We start from the raw sequence: 17,570 nt of genomic DNA, 5'->3' as shown, positions 1-17,570 counted from the left end.
CCACGCCACACAGGGCCACCCTCAGCGCTCAGCAACACGGGTCAGCCATGTTCTTGGCACTGTTGCAGCTCCAGAGCCATCTTCTGGGAAGGTGCAGAACTGCTTCTGTTTCACTTTTGTTTGGCAAGGCACGGACAATAAAATCTAGCAACCCAAAGGGCCTACAGTCTCCCTGCCAGCCTTCCTCCAAGACCAGGAGGGGCCACGTGCAGACAGGAATTCATCACAACAGCTCTGCTGGAGCACGAGAAGAGGAAAGCGGGGAGACCACATCTAGTCGTCTGCCCACGTGTGCTCTGAAGCCTCTCACACATGGGGTCAGCTAGACAACACACTTATTTTCCATCCACTCAGACAGCGCAGAGCTTCTTCCTTTTACAGACTAGACAGCAGGAAAACCCAGGCCGTCATGTTAACTTTCTTAAGTACCGAGAAAAGAAAGAAATCACACAAAACCAAACAAAGCTAAAAAAGCAGCAGAAACTCAACACACAAGTTAAGTGTCCTGGAATGTGAGCCACAGGTGGGGACACTCCTTCTGCGCCCACAGCACTGGAGGCTGTGTCACAGCCCGGAGAGCCGGTGGGCCTGCACTGGGCCTGCACATGCAGACTTGAACCTCTTCTAGTAGAAGCGGCTCAGCAGAGCTTCACATTTGTTCCAACACTGAACACTGGAGAGTCCATTTCTGTTGCTGTCCTTCCTCCTGGAGGACTTGTGTTAGCTTTAAGCCTTTCCTGATGCCCAGAAAATTCTCAAGGTTGCCCTCAGGCTGAACTGAGCTTACATCAGAACGGAGTGTTACAACTGCAGCCCAGTATCATCTTCCTTCCCCTGAAATGTACAGAACCCAGCTCGAGGGCAGAAATTCTACACACTTGCACACGTGAAAATGCTGGAATTAAACAGAATTTGTACTTGGGGAAGAATCCATAACGTTGACAATCACATTTCAAAAAACAACCAACCTTTACGATTTTATAATACCAGGCAGGATGTTACATCATTTTCTAGATTTCTAGATTGGCCCTCCACCCCTCACCAATGATGTCAACGAAAACCTTGGATTAATTTAAACCATTATCAATAAATTTAACTAAGACAAAAGTCATGTTTAAACCATAAATGCTCTCATATTTTTTATGATTATAGCATTTTAAAGTAATCAAACATATTACTGCGGCTCTATGAATAAAGTACCTATTAAATTTATTAGGCACATTTATAGAAAAGTCATATGTATCTTCTAAATTCACAAAATATCCTGCAATCACACAAAGGAGTAGGATGTGCCTAGTGCCACCTCAACAGTGTGATCTGCATGCAGACTGGGGACTGAGGGGGGACTTGTGCTCAGCTGTTCTCTCGCGTGTTGCAGTTAACTCTTAAAATGGGATGCTTTATGCTACTCATCAAGGTTTACGTACTTGGAGGCTGGGGCAGGTAGGCTCCAATCAATTTTGATCTCTTCTTTTCGTATCCTTTCTGTGTGATGTCACCTGTAAGAGAAGGAAAGGGAAGTTCAGAATGCTTTCACAGGTAGAGCTGAGCACTCAACTGAGAAGACACAGTCACATCTGTGTGTGTCTTCTATTTCCTTATAATTATAATTTAAGAAGAAAGCACTTCATATCATTCACCTTGACATTTCCTCTGCTCACAAATAAATACTCATTTAAGTTATATAAAATCCTTTACTACGCGCACACATGCTTGTCCCCGGCGCCTTCTCACAAGGTTTTGGCTCTGAAGGGGTCCAGAACTAGATTCTTGCAATCTTATTCACATCTGTGGGGCAGGAAACCTCCCCGGTCTACGCGGCTCTCATTAACTCAATCAACAACGGATTCTGCAGGTGTCTACCCCAGTGAGAGCTGGCCAAAACCACCACTGATTAGCATCTTCCTCCATTAATGAGATTTTTTTTCTTATCAGGCGTGTTGGTCCCAAGGACTATACTTACTGCTAGCGTATTTTTGAAAATAAGTGTCTAAGACGAAATGAAACAGTAGATAAAACAAAGCAAGAGAACACAGGACCTATGGAATCCAAAATATATGAGAAAGAAGCTTATCATTAAAACAGGAATTAAATTGCTGATGCCAGAGATTCAAGGGCCATTGCTAGGCTGGCATTTTCCCCAAGTACCAAGTACCTGGGACAAATAACCTTTATGACGTGCAACAGCCTTTCCCAATTACAAGCTCGAACGTACCCAAAATGCTGATTTGTGCCCTTGAATTTTTCTGAAACTGTTAATTTTTTTCCTAATATTCTGACCAAGCCATCATTCCTAAAAGAGCTAAATACTAAAGTTTTAATAAAAATACAGCAAGCAAATGAAAAGTTATAATGAGTCACACACAAGTTGCTAAGTCCGCTTTTCCTGGTGGTGGTGCTCGCTACATTTGATCAAACCAGAGGGCACCCTGACCCAACCAGCTCACAGCTCACTGCAGTCTTGTCCAGCCCACGAAACACATGACTAGTTTATGCACATGGAGCTGTAAACAACACAAATATATGAAAACACACCCCACTATTGAGCGTTTTTGGTGCTAAAACAAACTGACCACTCTTTGAAGATAATAAAACTACGAGAAAGCTATTTTTTGTGCTAATTGTGCTGCTGCTCAGCATTTTATAAACTCGAAACCAGTTTGCTCCCTGAGGGGATGCCTAGAGGAAAACAGAAGCACGAGACAGGGAAAGGAGCACGTGCGTGAGGGTGTGTTGGTGGGAAAAGCACATACTGGCCTGTTTGGGAGGCCACCTGAGCACAGGGTAGACACCTACTATTTACCAGGTGTTTCCCTCCGGTGCTCTCCCTTTCCCAGCCAACCCCATAGCTGCTCTGCACAGTCCTGGCATCAAATCCTAGCCTGATGAACCAGCCCCTTCCAGCTTGTTCTTCACCCAAAGTTCAGCTTAAGTTTTGAGGAGGAGATCAAGATGGCAGAGAAGATGTGGCGCTCACCTCCCCCCCATGAACAAATCTAAACTACATCTACATGTGGAACAATTCTCACTGAAAACTAACTGGAGACTGGCAGAAAGACTCCTGTACAACTGGGGCTATAAGAAAGAGCCACATGGAATAGGGTAGGAAGAGAAGTGATCAGGTCAGGAGCTGTGCCCCAGGGAGGGGACTCAGAGGAAGAGGGAGATCACAGGAGCAGAGATCTGCCCTGGGGAGTGAGCGGTTCAGCCACAGATCAGGCGCCCTGGTCCTGGGGTCTGACACAGTGAAGATGAGTGCTGGTTGGAGGGCCCATGGACTGACGGGAGGGCTGTGGGAAGCCTGGGCTCCACGGTGAGGAGTGTGCACGCCGGCTTGCTCCCATGCAGGGTGGAATGAGGGCTGCTCCAGCAGCTGCTGGTTTCCCATAGCCTGAGCCAAGCGACCGCTCCAGTCCCGCTTGCTTCACGATGGGGAGAAGGCCCAGCTGTGAGACTCAGAGCAGCTCAGACCCAAAGCAGCGACTGAGTGGGGTGGCGGCAACAACTAGCAGCGCTTACACAGGTGGCGAGTCAGAAGCAGCCCTGACCTCTGTCAGCGGCCAAACCCCCCAACCCCGCTGAGAGCCCACACAGGCACCTCTTGCTTCAGCACTGCTGGGGCAAGGGGACTGGTGCAGGGAGCGCGGAAAACATACACTTAAAGGGAATGGAGCCGGCTTGGACTTGACCCTCAGGGCTTCTGCTCCAGCAACTTGGGACCTGGCCCGGCCCCGATAGGGTGTTGACGCCACCGAGCAGAGCGGAAGCCCAGCTCACACCTGGCTCCAGCCCTCACCCCTCCATCTTCAGCCCCTCCTCCTAAAAGGTGAGAGCTGCCAGCACACCCTGGGGTAAGACATGACTTGTGCTCACAACAGATTATGAAGCAAAAATAAACAATTTACCAGAGAAAGAATTCAAAGCATTAGTAATGAGGATGCTAACTAAATTTGGGAAAGGAATAGATGAACATGGTGAGAATTTTAGTAAGAAACTAGAAAATACTTTTTTTAAAAAGAACCAGTCAGAATTGAAGAATACAATAAGTGAAATGAAAAACACACTAGACGGAAGGAGAAGCAGATTAGGTGATAGTGAAGAACACATAAGTGATCTGGAAGATAGAATAATGGAAATCACACAAGAAGAACAGTAAAAAGAAAAGCAAATTTAAAAATGAGAACAGTTTAAACGATCTCTGGGACAACATCAAGCACACTAACAACCACATTATAGAGGTTCCAGAAGGAGAAGAGATAGAGAAGAGGGTAAAAATGTATTTGATGAAATTATGGCCGAAAACTTTACAAACCTAAAGAAGGAAACAGATATCCAGGTACAGGAAGCATAGAGAGTCCCATCCCAAACAAGATGAACTCAAAGAGACCCACACCAAGACATATCATAATTAAAATGGCAAAAGTTACAGACAGAGGATTCTAATGGCAGCAAGAGAGAAACAAAGAGTCACATTCAAGGGAACCTCCATAAGGCTATCAGCTGATTTTTCAGCAGAAATATTGCAGGCTAGAAGGGAATGGCATGATACACTTAAAGTGCTGAAAGGTAAAAACCTGCAACCTAGGATACTCTACCCAGCAAGGTTACCATTCAGAATTGAAGAAGAGATAAAGAACTTCTCAGACAAGCAAAAACTGAAAGACTTCATCAATACTGAACCTACCGGACTTCCCTGGTGGCACAGTGGTTGAGAATCTGCCTGCCAATGCAGGGGACACAGGTTCGAGCCCTGGTCTGGGAAGATCCCAGATGCCGCGGAGCAACTAGGCCCGTGAGCCACAACTACTGAGCCTGCGCGTCTGGAGCCTGTGCTCCGCAACAAGAGAGGCCGCGATAGTGAGAGGCCCATGCACCGCGATGAAGAGTGGCCCCCACTTGCCGCAACTAGAGAAAGCCCTCACACAGAAACGAAGACCCAACACAGCCATAAATAAATAAATAAATAAATAAAAAAAATACTGAACCTACCCTAAAAGAAATGTTAAAGGATCTTCTCTAAGTGGAAAAGAAAAGGCTACAACGAGAAGAATCTAAAGGAAAAGAAAAATCCCACTAGTAAAGGCAGACATATAGTAAAGGCTGAGGATCAACCATTTAAGCTAGTAGAAAGATTAAAAGACAAAGTTCAGCTCAAGTTTTAAAAATTTCTCAGATGAACATTTAAGTATTGGGGGGGGGGTCCCTCCCTTGAAGCCAACCTCAAAGGACACTCACTTTTCACTCTCATTTTAAATTTGGTCTTACTTTGGAAAGCTCCAGTTGTTAAGATCCTGGCCTAAAGGAACACAGGCGCTTTCCACATGAAGCCACAGCTCCTCTTTAAAGGGGAGATGTTAGTGTCAGCCTCACAGGGGCGTCCACTCAGGTTCCTGACCCCACAGACTCAGAAAGGCTGGATGGGAGGCGGAGTCAGTACCTCCACGCACGTGTTCTATTTCAGCTCCACTACTAAATCATGCCACTAAGCAGTCAGCTCGGAGAACCAGATACGACTCAGAAATCCCAGGCTGCTATCATCTCTCGAAACCTAGAAGAGGGTAAGGGAGACACTATTTATTGAATAACTTCCACACCCCACAAATTTTATCTAAATCACAGGTTGGCAAACTACAAATCCAGCCTGTGGGCTGTTTTTGGAAATAAAATTTTACCAGCACACAGCCATACTCCCTGGTAAGCACCACAACACACAGTGTGCAGCCTGCATAGCCAGAAGTATTAACTACACGGCCCTGTCCTATGCGTCCTAAATAATCTCTTTTAATCCTTATAACAACTGATTTTACAGGTAAGAAGTCGAGGCGCAAATAATGGTTATGTTTCTCGCCCAGGTCCCCAGATCTAAGAAGAAAACCACCTCTGTCCAAGTCCAAAACTTTTCCCATGAAAGCCACACTTAGAGTCTCCACTCAAGCCTCCACTCTGTGACCACTGGTCAGCATTCTTGCCACCTGATGTCCTGCCCAGCTCTCCGCCTGACCCAGACACCCTCCTCAGGGACAACCTCGCACCCCACTGCCTGTTTCCATGCCCCCAGGCCCTGCCCTGTCTCAGTGACATCCCAGCCTTGCGCTCTGGCCACACAGATTTCTGCACAAGTCTCATGAGGCCTCAGATGGCTGCTTACAGTTTGTTTTTGTAACATATACGAGTGGCTTATCTTCAAAGCCAGGCTGTGACACCTTCACGGGTCAGTGTCCTACAGAACCAAGTATGACCCCTCTGTTTTACAGACCAGGACTATGTATTGATGGAGTTAATCACAAATGAGCAGCAGACACCAACATACAGAATGACTTCAAATAAGTGACTGGACAGATGCTGCATTCATAATCAGGGAAAATGCCTGGTGATTATTTAACTGTTTAGTGGCCATGTGGGGAAAGGACAGAGGGAAATCGATGATTATTCCATTATTAAAGTGTGTGAAACACCAGCCTGGCTCATGTGTTACGTAAAGGATCCAGCGTCTGCGGCAGGAGCAGGTTCCTCAGGCATCCCAAGAATCAGGGCTAAAATGTCCTCACTGCGTTTCCTTTTCCACGCAGGAAGTCCAGTTATTTTTAACTCTGGAGCTACTTTAGCATCTGGTAGACTGAGGTCCAACAGACTATCTATGTCAAACTCACTGCAAATTTATATAAGTAGGGAGATCTTGTGTTCTGAAGCAACCAATGAGGATAATATAGTAAGACAGATAGAGAGGTAGATGAATGAAGATAGAAAGAATTGAAAGGATAGATAGATGACTGATAGAAGTAAGGAAGACGGATGAAAGATGGGTAGAACAGACAGACGCTGGCTAGCTTTACACATAACTCCATCCACCCAGAGCCCCTCCTTGGTTTCTGCCTGAGGTTGACCTACAATCAGTGCCATGGTATCACCATGGAAACACACAGTGTTTCTCTTCACTTTATATCCATTCAGGCTAAAGTTGGATGCTTTAGCATCCAACTTTGGCTGCTCCTCCCCTCTGCTCCTCACTTTGGATCTGTAATGAGCACAGTCTTCAGGATGAAACTTTGTAAACTCAATGCAGAAAGGCTATGAGAGAGAGGAACCCTACTCCACATCACATTTCTAAGCAAGACTTTATTAAAACCTATCAATCTATAAAGACTATTCCATGGTTTACAGCAGGTTAATTAGTATTCTTTCAACCTGTAAGCTAAAAGAACACTATCAAGGAAACATGTAGATCACTTCGCCCATGCTGCGTCTACATTTTGCTCCTTGAAAAGGAGCAAACTATTGCTGATGTTAAAGGACATGGACCACAGGATCCCTTGCTTGAGAATTTCCCATACAAAATTCCAAAGAGTGTATTTTCCATGCTTTGATACTCAAGACACCCATCTAACTCTCTTTTCATTTTACGAATAAGAATGTATGACAGAAAAGTAAACACATAAATCGTTTGTAACTTCAGTGAAGAGAAAATAAAAGTGATTTTTTGAGACACTTTCTACTTTATCAAAAATGTTATTTATATTGTTATTCTTGGACAAAGAAGTCCCATAAGACCAAGAATTACAACAGTAGAAATTAAAGTTCTCATGTGTTCTGTAACAAAGGAACGAGAGGTTTACAGCCAAGTCATAAATTTGAACTGAAAATGCAAGTCAAGTAAAGCTCCCAATGTGCGGTTGAATCTCACTAAGACAGAGACCATTCTCCACCCCCCCTGCCCCGCCCCCACCCTGGGAAGAATTCTTTTTCTTACTTATATTGTAGTCCAGAGTTTCCAGGCAAACCCTGAGTCTTAGAAAAGCGAAGGAAAAACCAGCCTAGGAAATGCAAGAAGGGAGGTGATACTGCAGCTCCTCTCTTTTTCCATCCTGGCCTCATTCTGGCAAACTTGGACCCCACAGGAATTTGCAGAGCCCTGTGGGTGTTGGGTCAGAATACGACAACCCGCAGAGCCAGGAGTACCCCCAAGAGGGGAGTATGTGCCCCAGAGCCACCTCCACAGCTGGGTAAGCGCCGAGTAAACAGACCAGCCTAACAGGGACGGTTTCCATTCTTGGTGTCAGAAGTTTATTATTTAATGCTGGAACGAATGCTTTATATAACAAAGCAATCATTTCCATGTTTGGAATTTTATGGCTGTCAGGAACCTTCACAACGCCTCTCTCCTAAGCCGCTGGCTTTATAAGGCTTAGGGAGCACCCTTGACGGCCTTCCCCCTCCCACCCAGCTGCTGGAGGCACATTTGTCATCTCTGTGGGAAGCTTTTCTTTTCTGCAGAGAGACTGTGCTGTCCTGGCAAGAACCCACCTGTCCAGGGGAGTAGAAGCAGGCAGACCGGGAACCTCTTCTCGCCCTGAACACAAACCATACGTCAGCTAACTTCTCTGGTCTCATCTTTCTCAGTGATAAAATATTGGTAATAACACCTATTACCGTCCACCGTAGTTGAAAAGATCAAACACACAGAACGTGAAACGTCTCAGAAAGCATGAAACAGGGAAGAAAACATAGTTTAAAAACCCAACAAGTACTCATGTGGTATCTATTACACGTGCAAACTTGTGAAGGACACTACCAGGCTCCCAGGCGCGGCTCCTGCTCCGCGTTGGGCGGGAAGAATTCCATGCTGGGTGCGCCAGCCAGCAGTACATGCGAAGAGCAGGATGGCTCCAGGGGAGTGAGGCCGAAGGCAGCAGATGACAGAGGTATCAGAAATCCTGAGGAAACCTGAAATCCCAACCTCTTAGGCATCCACGCACTTCTCTTTTATCCCTGCCACGGTAACCGGACCTGGGGTGTCATCAGCTCTCCCTGTGTCCACCACACAGCGGCTCGCAGCTCTGGATCTCAGTCCCCAGCGCCCGCCGCTCCCCACCCACTGACCTCCCACTAAGAGGGTGGTGAGACTGCGGGGCCTCGTCCTTGGAGCCTGGCGAAGGCTGCTCCAGGACTGCGCGCAAACCCATCAGCTGCACCTTCACGTCCTTCCAGAGCCTGGGCCTACATCTCGAGATGTCACGTCACTTCCCAATCATTGTGTTTTCCTTTGTTGCTATCTTACTACTGGATATATCGCTCTTTCATTTTTCTCAGGTTTATGCCATATTTCCAATGTAAAATTTAGAAATTTGAGTTCTATAAGGATATTTTAAGTAAGGTAATCAGGATAAATATAAACCCTTCTCTAGGATTATAAAATCACCAACGCTTATTCAAATACTCAGGATGATGGAAAAAAATTCTCAACATGATTGGGATTTTTACGTTTATGGGAATAACCATAAAGTTCCTCAGAACATTTAGTTAATGGCATGACCAGAAAGAAAAATATATATTTTAAATATGCAGTATGTTGAAATCTTAACTCTAGCCAGTAAGGTCCGGATGTTTCCACTTAACTTTGACACTTGTCAGAGTCAGGAAGGGTGAGTGCAGGTCCACAAACACAGGGGCACCCCAGTTCCAGCATCTTCTCATCCTCTTACAGAGTCTTCCACAGAACAGAAGTTTTCATCTTGATGAAGTCCAATTTATCCATTTTTCATTTTAGGGACTGTGCTTTTAGTTTCAATCTAAGAACTCTTTGCCTCATCCTCAGACTTGAAGACTTCCCTATTTTGCTAGATGTTTTGTAGTTTTACATTTTACACTGAGATCTATGATCCTTAAGTTAATTTTTGTATAAGGTGTAGGATTCAGGTCTAGATTTTTTTCTTTCTTTTTTTTGGCCTATGGATGTCCAATTCCTCCAACATGATTTATGGAACAGGTCATCCCTCCGCCATTGAATTGGTTTTGCTCCTTGGTCAAAAACTAATTGGGTATTTTGTGTAGGTCTGAGTTCCCCACCCCATTCCACTGCACTGTGGGTCTAACCCACACTCTTGACAACTGTGGCTACACAGGAAGCCTTAGCAATGGGGAAGAATGATTTCTCCTACTTTATTCTTCTTTGTCAAAGCTGTTTTGGCTATTCGAGGGCCTTTCCCTTTCCACATAAATTTTAGGAAAAGTTTGTTATGTCTACCACAAAGCTGAGAACTTGATAGGAGTTCTCTTAAATCTACAGATCAATTTAGGAAGAATTGACATCTTTACGCATTGCATCATCTGATCCATGAACAAGGTATTTAACTCTGATTTCTTTCACCAGCATACTGTGATTTTCATCATCCTGATCCTTTGATAACGCACATTTCCATATGGAACCTCTATCCTTAGGTTCCCGAAGAAAACAGTCCAACTCCAGGTCAGTTCTAGAGTGTATGTGCCTGGCTCATCCCCTTCTGACCATTTCGGACGACATCCTCTGAGCCATCGGCCAGGATGAACGAAGAAGGGAGGGCCCAGCCCTGACCACACGTGACCTGACAGTAAGAAAAACCACAGCACAAGCAGCCATAACCCTGTGTGTGGAGAAGGCACAGACCTGGATTCGGGAAGCGGGGACTGGCTCCCAGGGGCTCACTTACCCGGCTGTAAGTCGGCTAGGAGCATAACCTCCCCAGCCCTCAGTTTTCCCATCTGTACAATGAGGAGCCAGACTCGGATCTACAAAGTCTCAAGAGCCCTGCAGTGAAAGCAGGGGTGCAGAGCAGACCCAGAGGGCTCCCCTCTTAGAGGTGAGACTACAGAGAGGCAGAGAGATGTAAGGGAGGACAGGAATGCGCACGCGAGAAGGGACAGAGGGGAGCAGGGGTTTGGTTCTGTGGAGACTGGGCAAAGCGCAACATGACAAGCAGCTGCAGCGTGTGCGAGAGAAAACGTGCAAGAACCCAAGAGTTCAACGTGAAATACAGCAGGGGATTCACCACAGGATCCTGAGACAAGAAAACAGGGCTGATGGAAATCAGGTAATTTTAATTAAGCCTAAAAACACAATTTAGGAGCGAAGCATGGTTTAAAATTTCTCTTTGAATGTGAAGCGGTAGGTTGGTAACTAGGGCATCCAGCCCACACTGAAGGGTGCTCGTGCCCTCCCGATATTTGGGGAGGGGCTGCTGTTCTCACCCAGCATCCCAGGCAGACCCTCAACCCAGAGCACCCAGTCCTCCACTTACTCAGATGCCCACTCTCCTCCTTGTGCCCACCTGTGGGGTCTCACTGCTCCCACTGGGAGCCCCACAGTCCCAGGATGCCACGTCACACCAGGTGAGCGCATCACAGGTGAACAAGGTCCAGGTTCTGTGCGCTAGCTTCCTGGCTTCAGGCAAGCACGTTCCCCTTTCACACTGTAAATTCCTCATCAGTAAGAACATCCTCCATCCCATCATCACTGGACAGGGCACAAAGCGAATACATCCACCACGTGGAGCCTCAAGCCATGAGGACCACGCCGCTGGAGATTCCATGTGTAGGGGGCAGAGGAAGGGCCCCTCTCAAAAATCAGACAGCTCTTTTGTTTAGAGGCAGAACCAAGGCAAAAACTGTGCTTTTTTTGAGCAGGAACAAGGCCCTTTTAACACAAGACTTATAGAGCATTTATGTAAGTTACATGTCACAGGAACTTGCACAGACCAAACGCAGGAAAACATCAACCCATCACAACAGCTGGATGAACCCCAACGAGCCCCTTCTCTTGTGAGGAAATATTTAAGTACACACACACTTATATTTTTTCCACAGTTAAATTTAAAAAATCATTTCTGGCACAATGAGCTTAAGTGCTTAAGTGCTTAAGTGGAAGTAAATGAAAAAAACAAAACAAAACAGAAAAGCCCAACTCTGTGATTCCTTCCCCACCCCCACAAACTGTTAATAGATTTTGAATATTGGTCTGTGTGGAAAGATTTCTGTTTTTTCAAGTAAATGAATCTTTCACTGAAGAAAAATATAAAAGATGTTGAAGTGTATCTTGCAGATTTTTAAAAAATTAGCGGGCAAGGAGAAAGTACACACACTTTATCTCCTCCAGTAGTTTCTGGTTGTTCCACCGTAGCAGCTGCTTTTCTTTTTACCAGCTTCAGAATGAATCCTCACCGATGGTAAGGAGGAAGGGAAGAACCTTCATCTCAACTTGTAACACCCGTTTGGTGCTGCAATTAGCTGACTACTCTGTCTTCTGCCAAAAGCTTATCCTCTACAAACTTACACGTGATCCAGTAAAGATCAATCCCACGATGCACATCAGTTACATAGATCTAGACAAACCTGATTTGTGGAAGCCAGATGCTCAACATTCGTCTGAAGAGCACAATGGTAAGACAGAGGCTTCACTGTGACAGTCCCCCAGGACGTGAGCTACAGAATACAGGGAACATGGAGGGAGGCAGAAGTGAAATTTCTTGAGGCAACTATCATACATTGGGAGGTGGAATCTCAAAACGTAAGTGCCACAAAATTAGTTATTTTGGAATAGGCTGGTATAGGGAAGATATCTGTGAAGAGTTTTAAAAACACTTCAGTTTTTGCAACATTCCACTATGCAGTTGACTTATTTCCTAGCAATCTTCTCTGTGGCGACAACGATCTTGTCCCCATTACTCTTCTGGCCTGTGATCACTTCTTGCTTCACTAAGGGTAAAGAAAGGAATAAGACATCTACAATGTGCTGTATCCAAGAAAGCATTCTTGGTCTGAACATAAGATAACCAACTGAAGGAAAGTGCTTGGAGCATTTCCGCTGAACCTCGCTGGCTGTGCACAGGCGACTCTGGGGGAACGTGATGTCTCTGACAGCCAGTCACCTGGGCTACACAAGCCTTGCGTGCTCCTCTCTCCCAGTCCCGGCCAACTCCCACTCCACCAGGACTCAGAACGGGGCCAGGCTCAGCATCTGCCGCAGATGAGCAGTCCAGACATTGTCATCCTTGCTTCTGCTGGTCCCCTGGCAGCTTTTTTTAGTGGGCTTGTTAGGAATGCACTTTCTGTCCATCAGTGACTGTTTGACTTACATTTTATTTACCTGAAATTCAATTTCTACCCATTTCTTCTCAGCTAAATAAAATTCTTCAAGGAGGAAATCTGCTCACCTTCCCCTGTATCTTCCCTTGAGTATTTAATCTTCCATCAGCATACCTAGCACCTCAATGTTAACTCACACTCTACCCCAGGGACAGCCGAAGCCCAAAAAAACTTCCACTGTGCCACTGAGTTAAGGAACCTATGAGAATATGTTGAATCCTACTGGCTAATAATTAATAAAAAATTTCAAAACTCTGTAAATGCTTACGTATAAGTTTCTCTGTACTGTATGATTTATTTGCAAACTGACATTTCTTACCAATGTTACTCTAGTTTACAAAGAACTGTTGACCGTATGAAGAATGACTTCCTGTTTTCGTGGAAGGAACCAATTCTGAAAAACTTAGTCTAAATAATTTTCTCCCCTAAGCAGGCAGACCCTCCTCAACATTCCTGATTACTTTGAATGGACTGAGAATAGCTTGTTCAGTGGAAATGACACCACCTGATCCCCTCGACGGCAAGACTGGTGGACGCGCACCTGCAGACTGGTTGCCAGCACTGGCCCCAGGAACCAAGGCGGCCACATCTAACATCTGTGTCCCTTTTTGAACTGTTGGGCTTTTCCAAAGGACACCTGGGACTTCTAGTCGTCATTCGTCAAACTGTTCGTGTTACCCTACAGAATCCACACACTAATCCCTGGAACTTCATAATGACCCAAGTGCTAGCTTAGGGACCCAAGACCACCATGGTTGGAGGGGGGTGGATGGACCCCAACTCTAAGCTGGTCAGCTCCTGCTCAGAAAGGTTCCTGGGCCACCACAGAGAGTAAGTTTAGACCCAGAAAATAAAACTGGTGACCCCCTCAGCAAGCACAGACCACCTATAAATGTTTACAGGGATTTGGGCCAGGTCAGGTCTTCTGCGCAAATCCACACACTAGGAACACCCTGGTAGACGTACTCACTTCCCTCAAAAACCACCCCCTGCCCCGGGTCAGCCAGCGGTCAGGGTCAGAGGCTCACACTCTGCTCCCTGCAGCTGTCCTGCCTTTCCCACCAGCAGGGCCCCGAGCAGCTTCAGGAAGCCCAAGATGCTGGCCAGGCGACTGCCTGTCACAGGCACGGTGATGTAAGCCTAGTTTTCCTCTTTGAAATGAGGGGCCACCACAGCCCTCTGTTTCTTCTCTCAGACGGGATAGAACACTGCATCAAAGGGGCACTCTGTCCTTCTAGAAATCCAGGATCTGAAGAGCACACTGCTACTGTCCAAGACTGAATCACCTCTGAAATGGCTACAAAATACAGCTTTCACTTGGCCCTTATTAAATAAGCTTCGTACTCATTCCTACTCAAAATTCCCAAACACCATGGAAGTGACCCTGACTTTTATTTTCCCATTCATTCATCCAACAGATCCTACTACGTGCCAGAAACAGACACAACCCCTATCACTAAACAATTGCTGAATGAAAGATTAAATAACAGTTATATTCTCACTTTTAAACCATGTTGAACGATGTACATAAAGTGGTGCCTAAATTAATGAGTCCAGTGACTTTCTTAAACAAATTGCCCCATCTGGGCAAGTAATGGGAATAAAATGGAGACAAAGATTTTTATTAGAAAGATAAAAATGACTGAATATTATCTCCCTCTTATAGTTTTGCACGATGCAGAATATTCTAGGATTTTTATATCATTTTATCTTCAAATTATACATATATAAATATATATAACATATATAAATATTATATAATTATATGTATAAATATATATTTAAATATTTATACATATAAACTTTTAAATCCTGCTTTCTAAAATAATGGCTCTGTCCTGAAAAGCCCTGCAGTTAAAGGATTTGGGGGGGTGGGGGGCAGGAGGGCAAAAAACATACTAGAAGACGTGTAGTAGGCTAGTTATTTTGAGTAAGTTTGTATAATGGTTACTTCTTTTTGTGAGACCAGTGAGCTACAGGAATTCCCCCAGCAAACACTCTGAGGCTTCCTGTGCACAAAATCACTTTCAAGGTCAAAATTACCCTGAACTACTGGGAATAAAACATCTGGACAATCTTGGCATATAATGTGTGTGATAAAGTTTTGATGAGTCCACTTCCTAATATTAAATAATAATAACCATGACAGTACAAACTTCTAACTTATGGAAACATTATGCTTTCTAAACATTTTGCCCAACTTTGATCACGTGGCCATTATTAATAATACATCTATTCAAAAGGTAAATAATGAAGCATAATGTATACAATCCTCTACCCACTGATGTGTCATTAGAAGTGGAAGGCGCTGTAAACAAATATCTCTGCTTTATTTTTGGAACCCACAATCTCTGCTGGATTTTCGAGTACGTGTGTATTTAGAGGTAATCTTTACAAAGTAACATGCGTATTTCCAAAATATGCTCCATACAATCACAGGATAAGAAAAAAAAAACCCTCTTCCATTTAAAATAAGAAAAAATAATGAGTAATCAAAGCTTAAATCAATATGCAAAGACAATGTGAAAATGTGCTCATGTTGCAAGCTAGCTTGGATAGCAAAGAAATTCAGACAAGCCAAGGACCAGAGTAGAAAAGCACAGCTGAAAGTGAAATGACACTTAACTCAGTGTGCAAGCCCAGTGTTAAGGATGTGCAACAGTGTTCACTCATCTGCAGTAACTCTTCCATGTCTACACTGTTCGGAGTCCTTGGCACTTAAGCTCAAATTTCCACCGACTTTGAGACTGTTGTCTGTCCTGCCTACCTGGTAAGGAGCAGGGACATTCCTGACCATTATTCCTGGGCTTCCCCTAGGCCCTGCAGTCAGGGTACAGTCAGCCACTTACAACATCCACTGAAGTGTTGGACACATCAGGGTAACCCAGTGACTGCTTTTTTACCCCAGTGCTTTCTCACCAACTGCCCTTAATGGGTCCTTTTACATTTTCTGTTTGTAAATGTTTACCTTCCTAAGGCATGTGGTATTGAAAATTTTAAAATGCAGCCCACAAATATATGTGGTTTTGGTTTGTTTCTGTTTTTGTTTTTGTCCTAGAGGCATATTATTAAGGTAAACCAAATTCACAAAGATTATAAGGGTTTCCTGAAAACTGACTTCTAATTTTGAGGGAAAAAATGGCTCTCTACTATTAATACTGATATAGAAGAGTGTTGATGTCTTCTTTGTTTAAGGAAAGGGAGAAAAACACTGAATATTTATACATACATGAGCACACATATCTGCAGTTGTATCCAAACAACTTAAGATATGTGTTCTTACAAATGTAGGTCAAAACTAGTAAACAAGGTGTATGTCAAAAGCACGTGACTTTTAAGAGTCCTACACTTTCTAAATACATGTACCCAATATTGGGTATTTTCCTTCAGGGGCACTATACCTAAATTAACATTCCATTTTTAGTCACTGGTTTTAGAATCTGTGATTAGTTTCAGGAAAAAGAAATATATTTACCTTATGCTACTGAATTAATGAATTCTAGAAAAAAAGCCACTGAATTACTAATGGCTTCTAGGAAAAAAAGGTTAAACTTTGCAAGCTAAATTTGCTGGACCTCACATAAACTAAAAGGTTTGTTTTTTAAAGTTATTTCTGTTGTGTGTTTGTGTATGTTTCCCTTGAGAATGGAAATCTCCACTTAATTTTACTCAAAAGCGACAGACACCTGTGCAGGGTTTGAACCAAAGGTTACTCTTCAGTGTGGCCCGTAATCCTCACCCTTCACCGTGCCTGACACACCCTCCAAGTGGAAGTCATTAACTATAACCAAGAGGGAATGAGCAGAAAGATGACACCATCCCCAGTGTTCAGCATTCATGCAAGTATTTACACTAGTAAAATATTCACCACAGGAAAACAAACAAAGCCCACCCACGTTCACTCAGGGTGGCTGGCAGATTCGTTTTCATGACAGTTTTAAGTATTTCATTAAGTAAAAGGATCTAACTGGAACCTTCAAGAAAAACAAACTTTTATGCAAAGAGACAGGCATTTGCAAACACTAATGGTGAAGACAGGACTTCACACCCCGGCTACCCATTGTGGAGGCTACAGGATGCAGACGATCCCTGCTCATACAGTGAGTGTTTGAAAAGCTTCCAAGCTCAACGATGTAAAGACTGATGCCAGCTGAACTTAAACCATGAATTTCCAATCAGAAAACAGGAAAATGAACCAGCTCCCAGTGACACCTCCTCTTGTCCGCATATGGGCAGGAACAGCATGAATGTCATCCACATCAGAGTGAGAAAAGGTCCCGCTTGTCTCACGGGCTCTGAGAGATGTCTATTCGATCCCACCATGGACACCTGCTCACACTGACGAACTACACCGTTTCCTTACGCTTTATTCTACTCAGACATTCCGACCAGGAGGGAGTGTCCCCTTCACCACTGCTGCGCACGAAATCTGGGTTTCCGTGATGTGCTCAGAGTGTTTAAGCAGCAGACCGGCAGCTCAGTTCAGGAAGCCGAGCTGGTGAAGTGTTTCCCACTTGCTGGCACCCAGCAGTCGTGACAGCATCAGCCCTGTTCTCAGCATCTTTCCATCTCTGTCCACTGAATCTTCACAGCCTGCCTCCGGGGCAGCTGTTGCCAAGAGAGTTCTCAAGCTGGGAGGGCTGAGCTCAGACCACCCAGAGCAGCTATCCCGG

General features: G+C 44.6%; 1 protein-coding gene across 5 annotated transcripts in view; it reads right to left on the bottom strand.

Moving 5' to 3' along the window:
* DIP2C (disco interacting protein 2 homolog C) overlaps window positions 1-17,570 on the bottom strand; it is a 378,709-nt gene that overhangs the window by 193,430 nt on the left and 167,709 nt on the right. For 4 of the 5 annotated variants that reach the window (XM_057542779.1, XM_057542780.1, XM_057542781.1 and 1 more), the window contains exon 2: window positions 1,428-1,499. In XM_057542779.1, the coding sequence (XP_057398762.1) occupies window positions 1,428-1,499 (72 nt within the window). Of the gene's footprint in view, window positions 1-1,427; window positions 1,500-5,437; window positions 5,457-17,570 lie in introns of those variants that run through there. The other variant, XM_057542784.1, reaches the window with a different exon arrangement.

This window comes from Balaenoptera acutorostrata, chromosome 3, assembly GCF_949987535.1.
Source record: "Balaenoptera acutorostrata chromosome 3, mBalAcu1.1, whole genome shotgun sequence".
In the NCBI taxonomy this organism is placed as follows: Eukaryota; Metazoa; Chordata; class Mammalia; order Artiodactyla; family Balaenopteridae; genus Balaenoptera; species Balaenoptera acutorostrata.
Note: the sequence above shows the minus strand (reverse complement) of the source record. Positions and strands in the feature narration are given on the sequence as shown.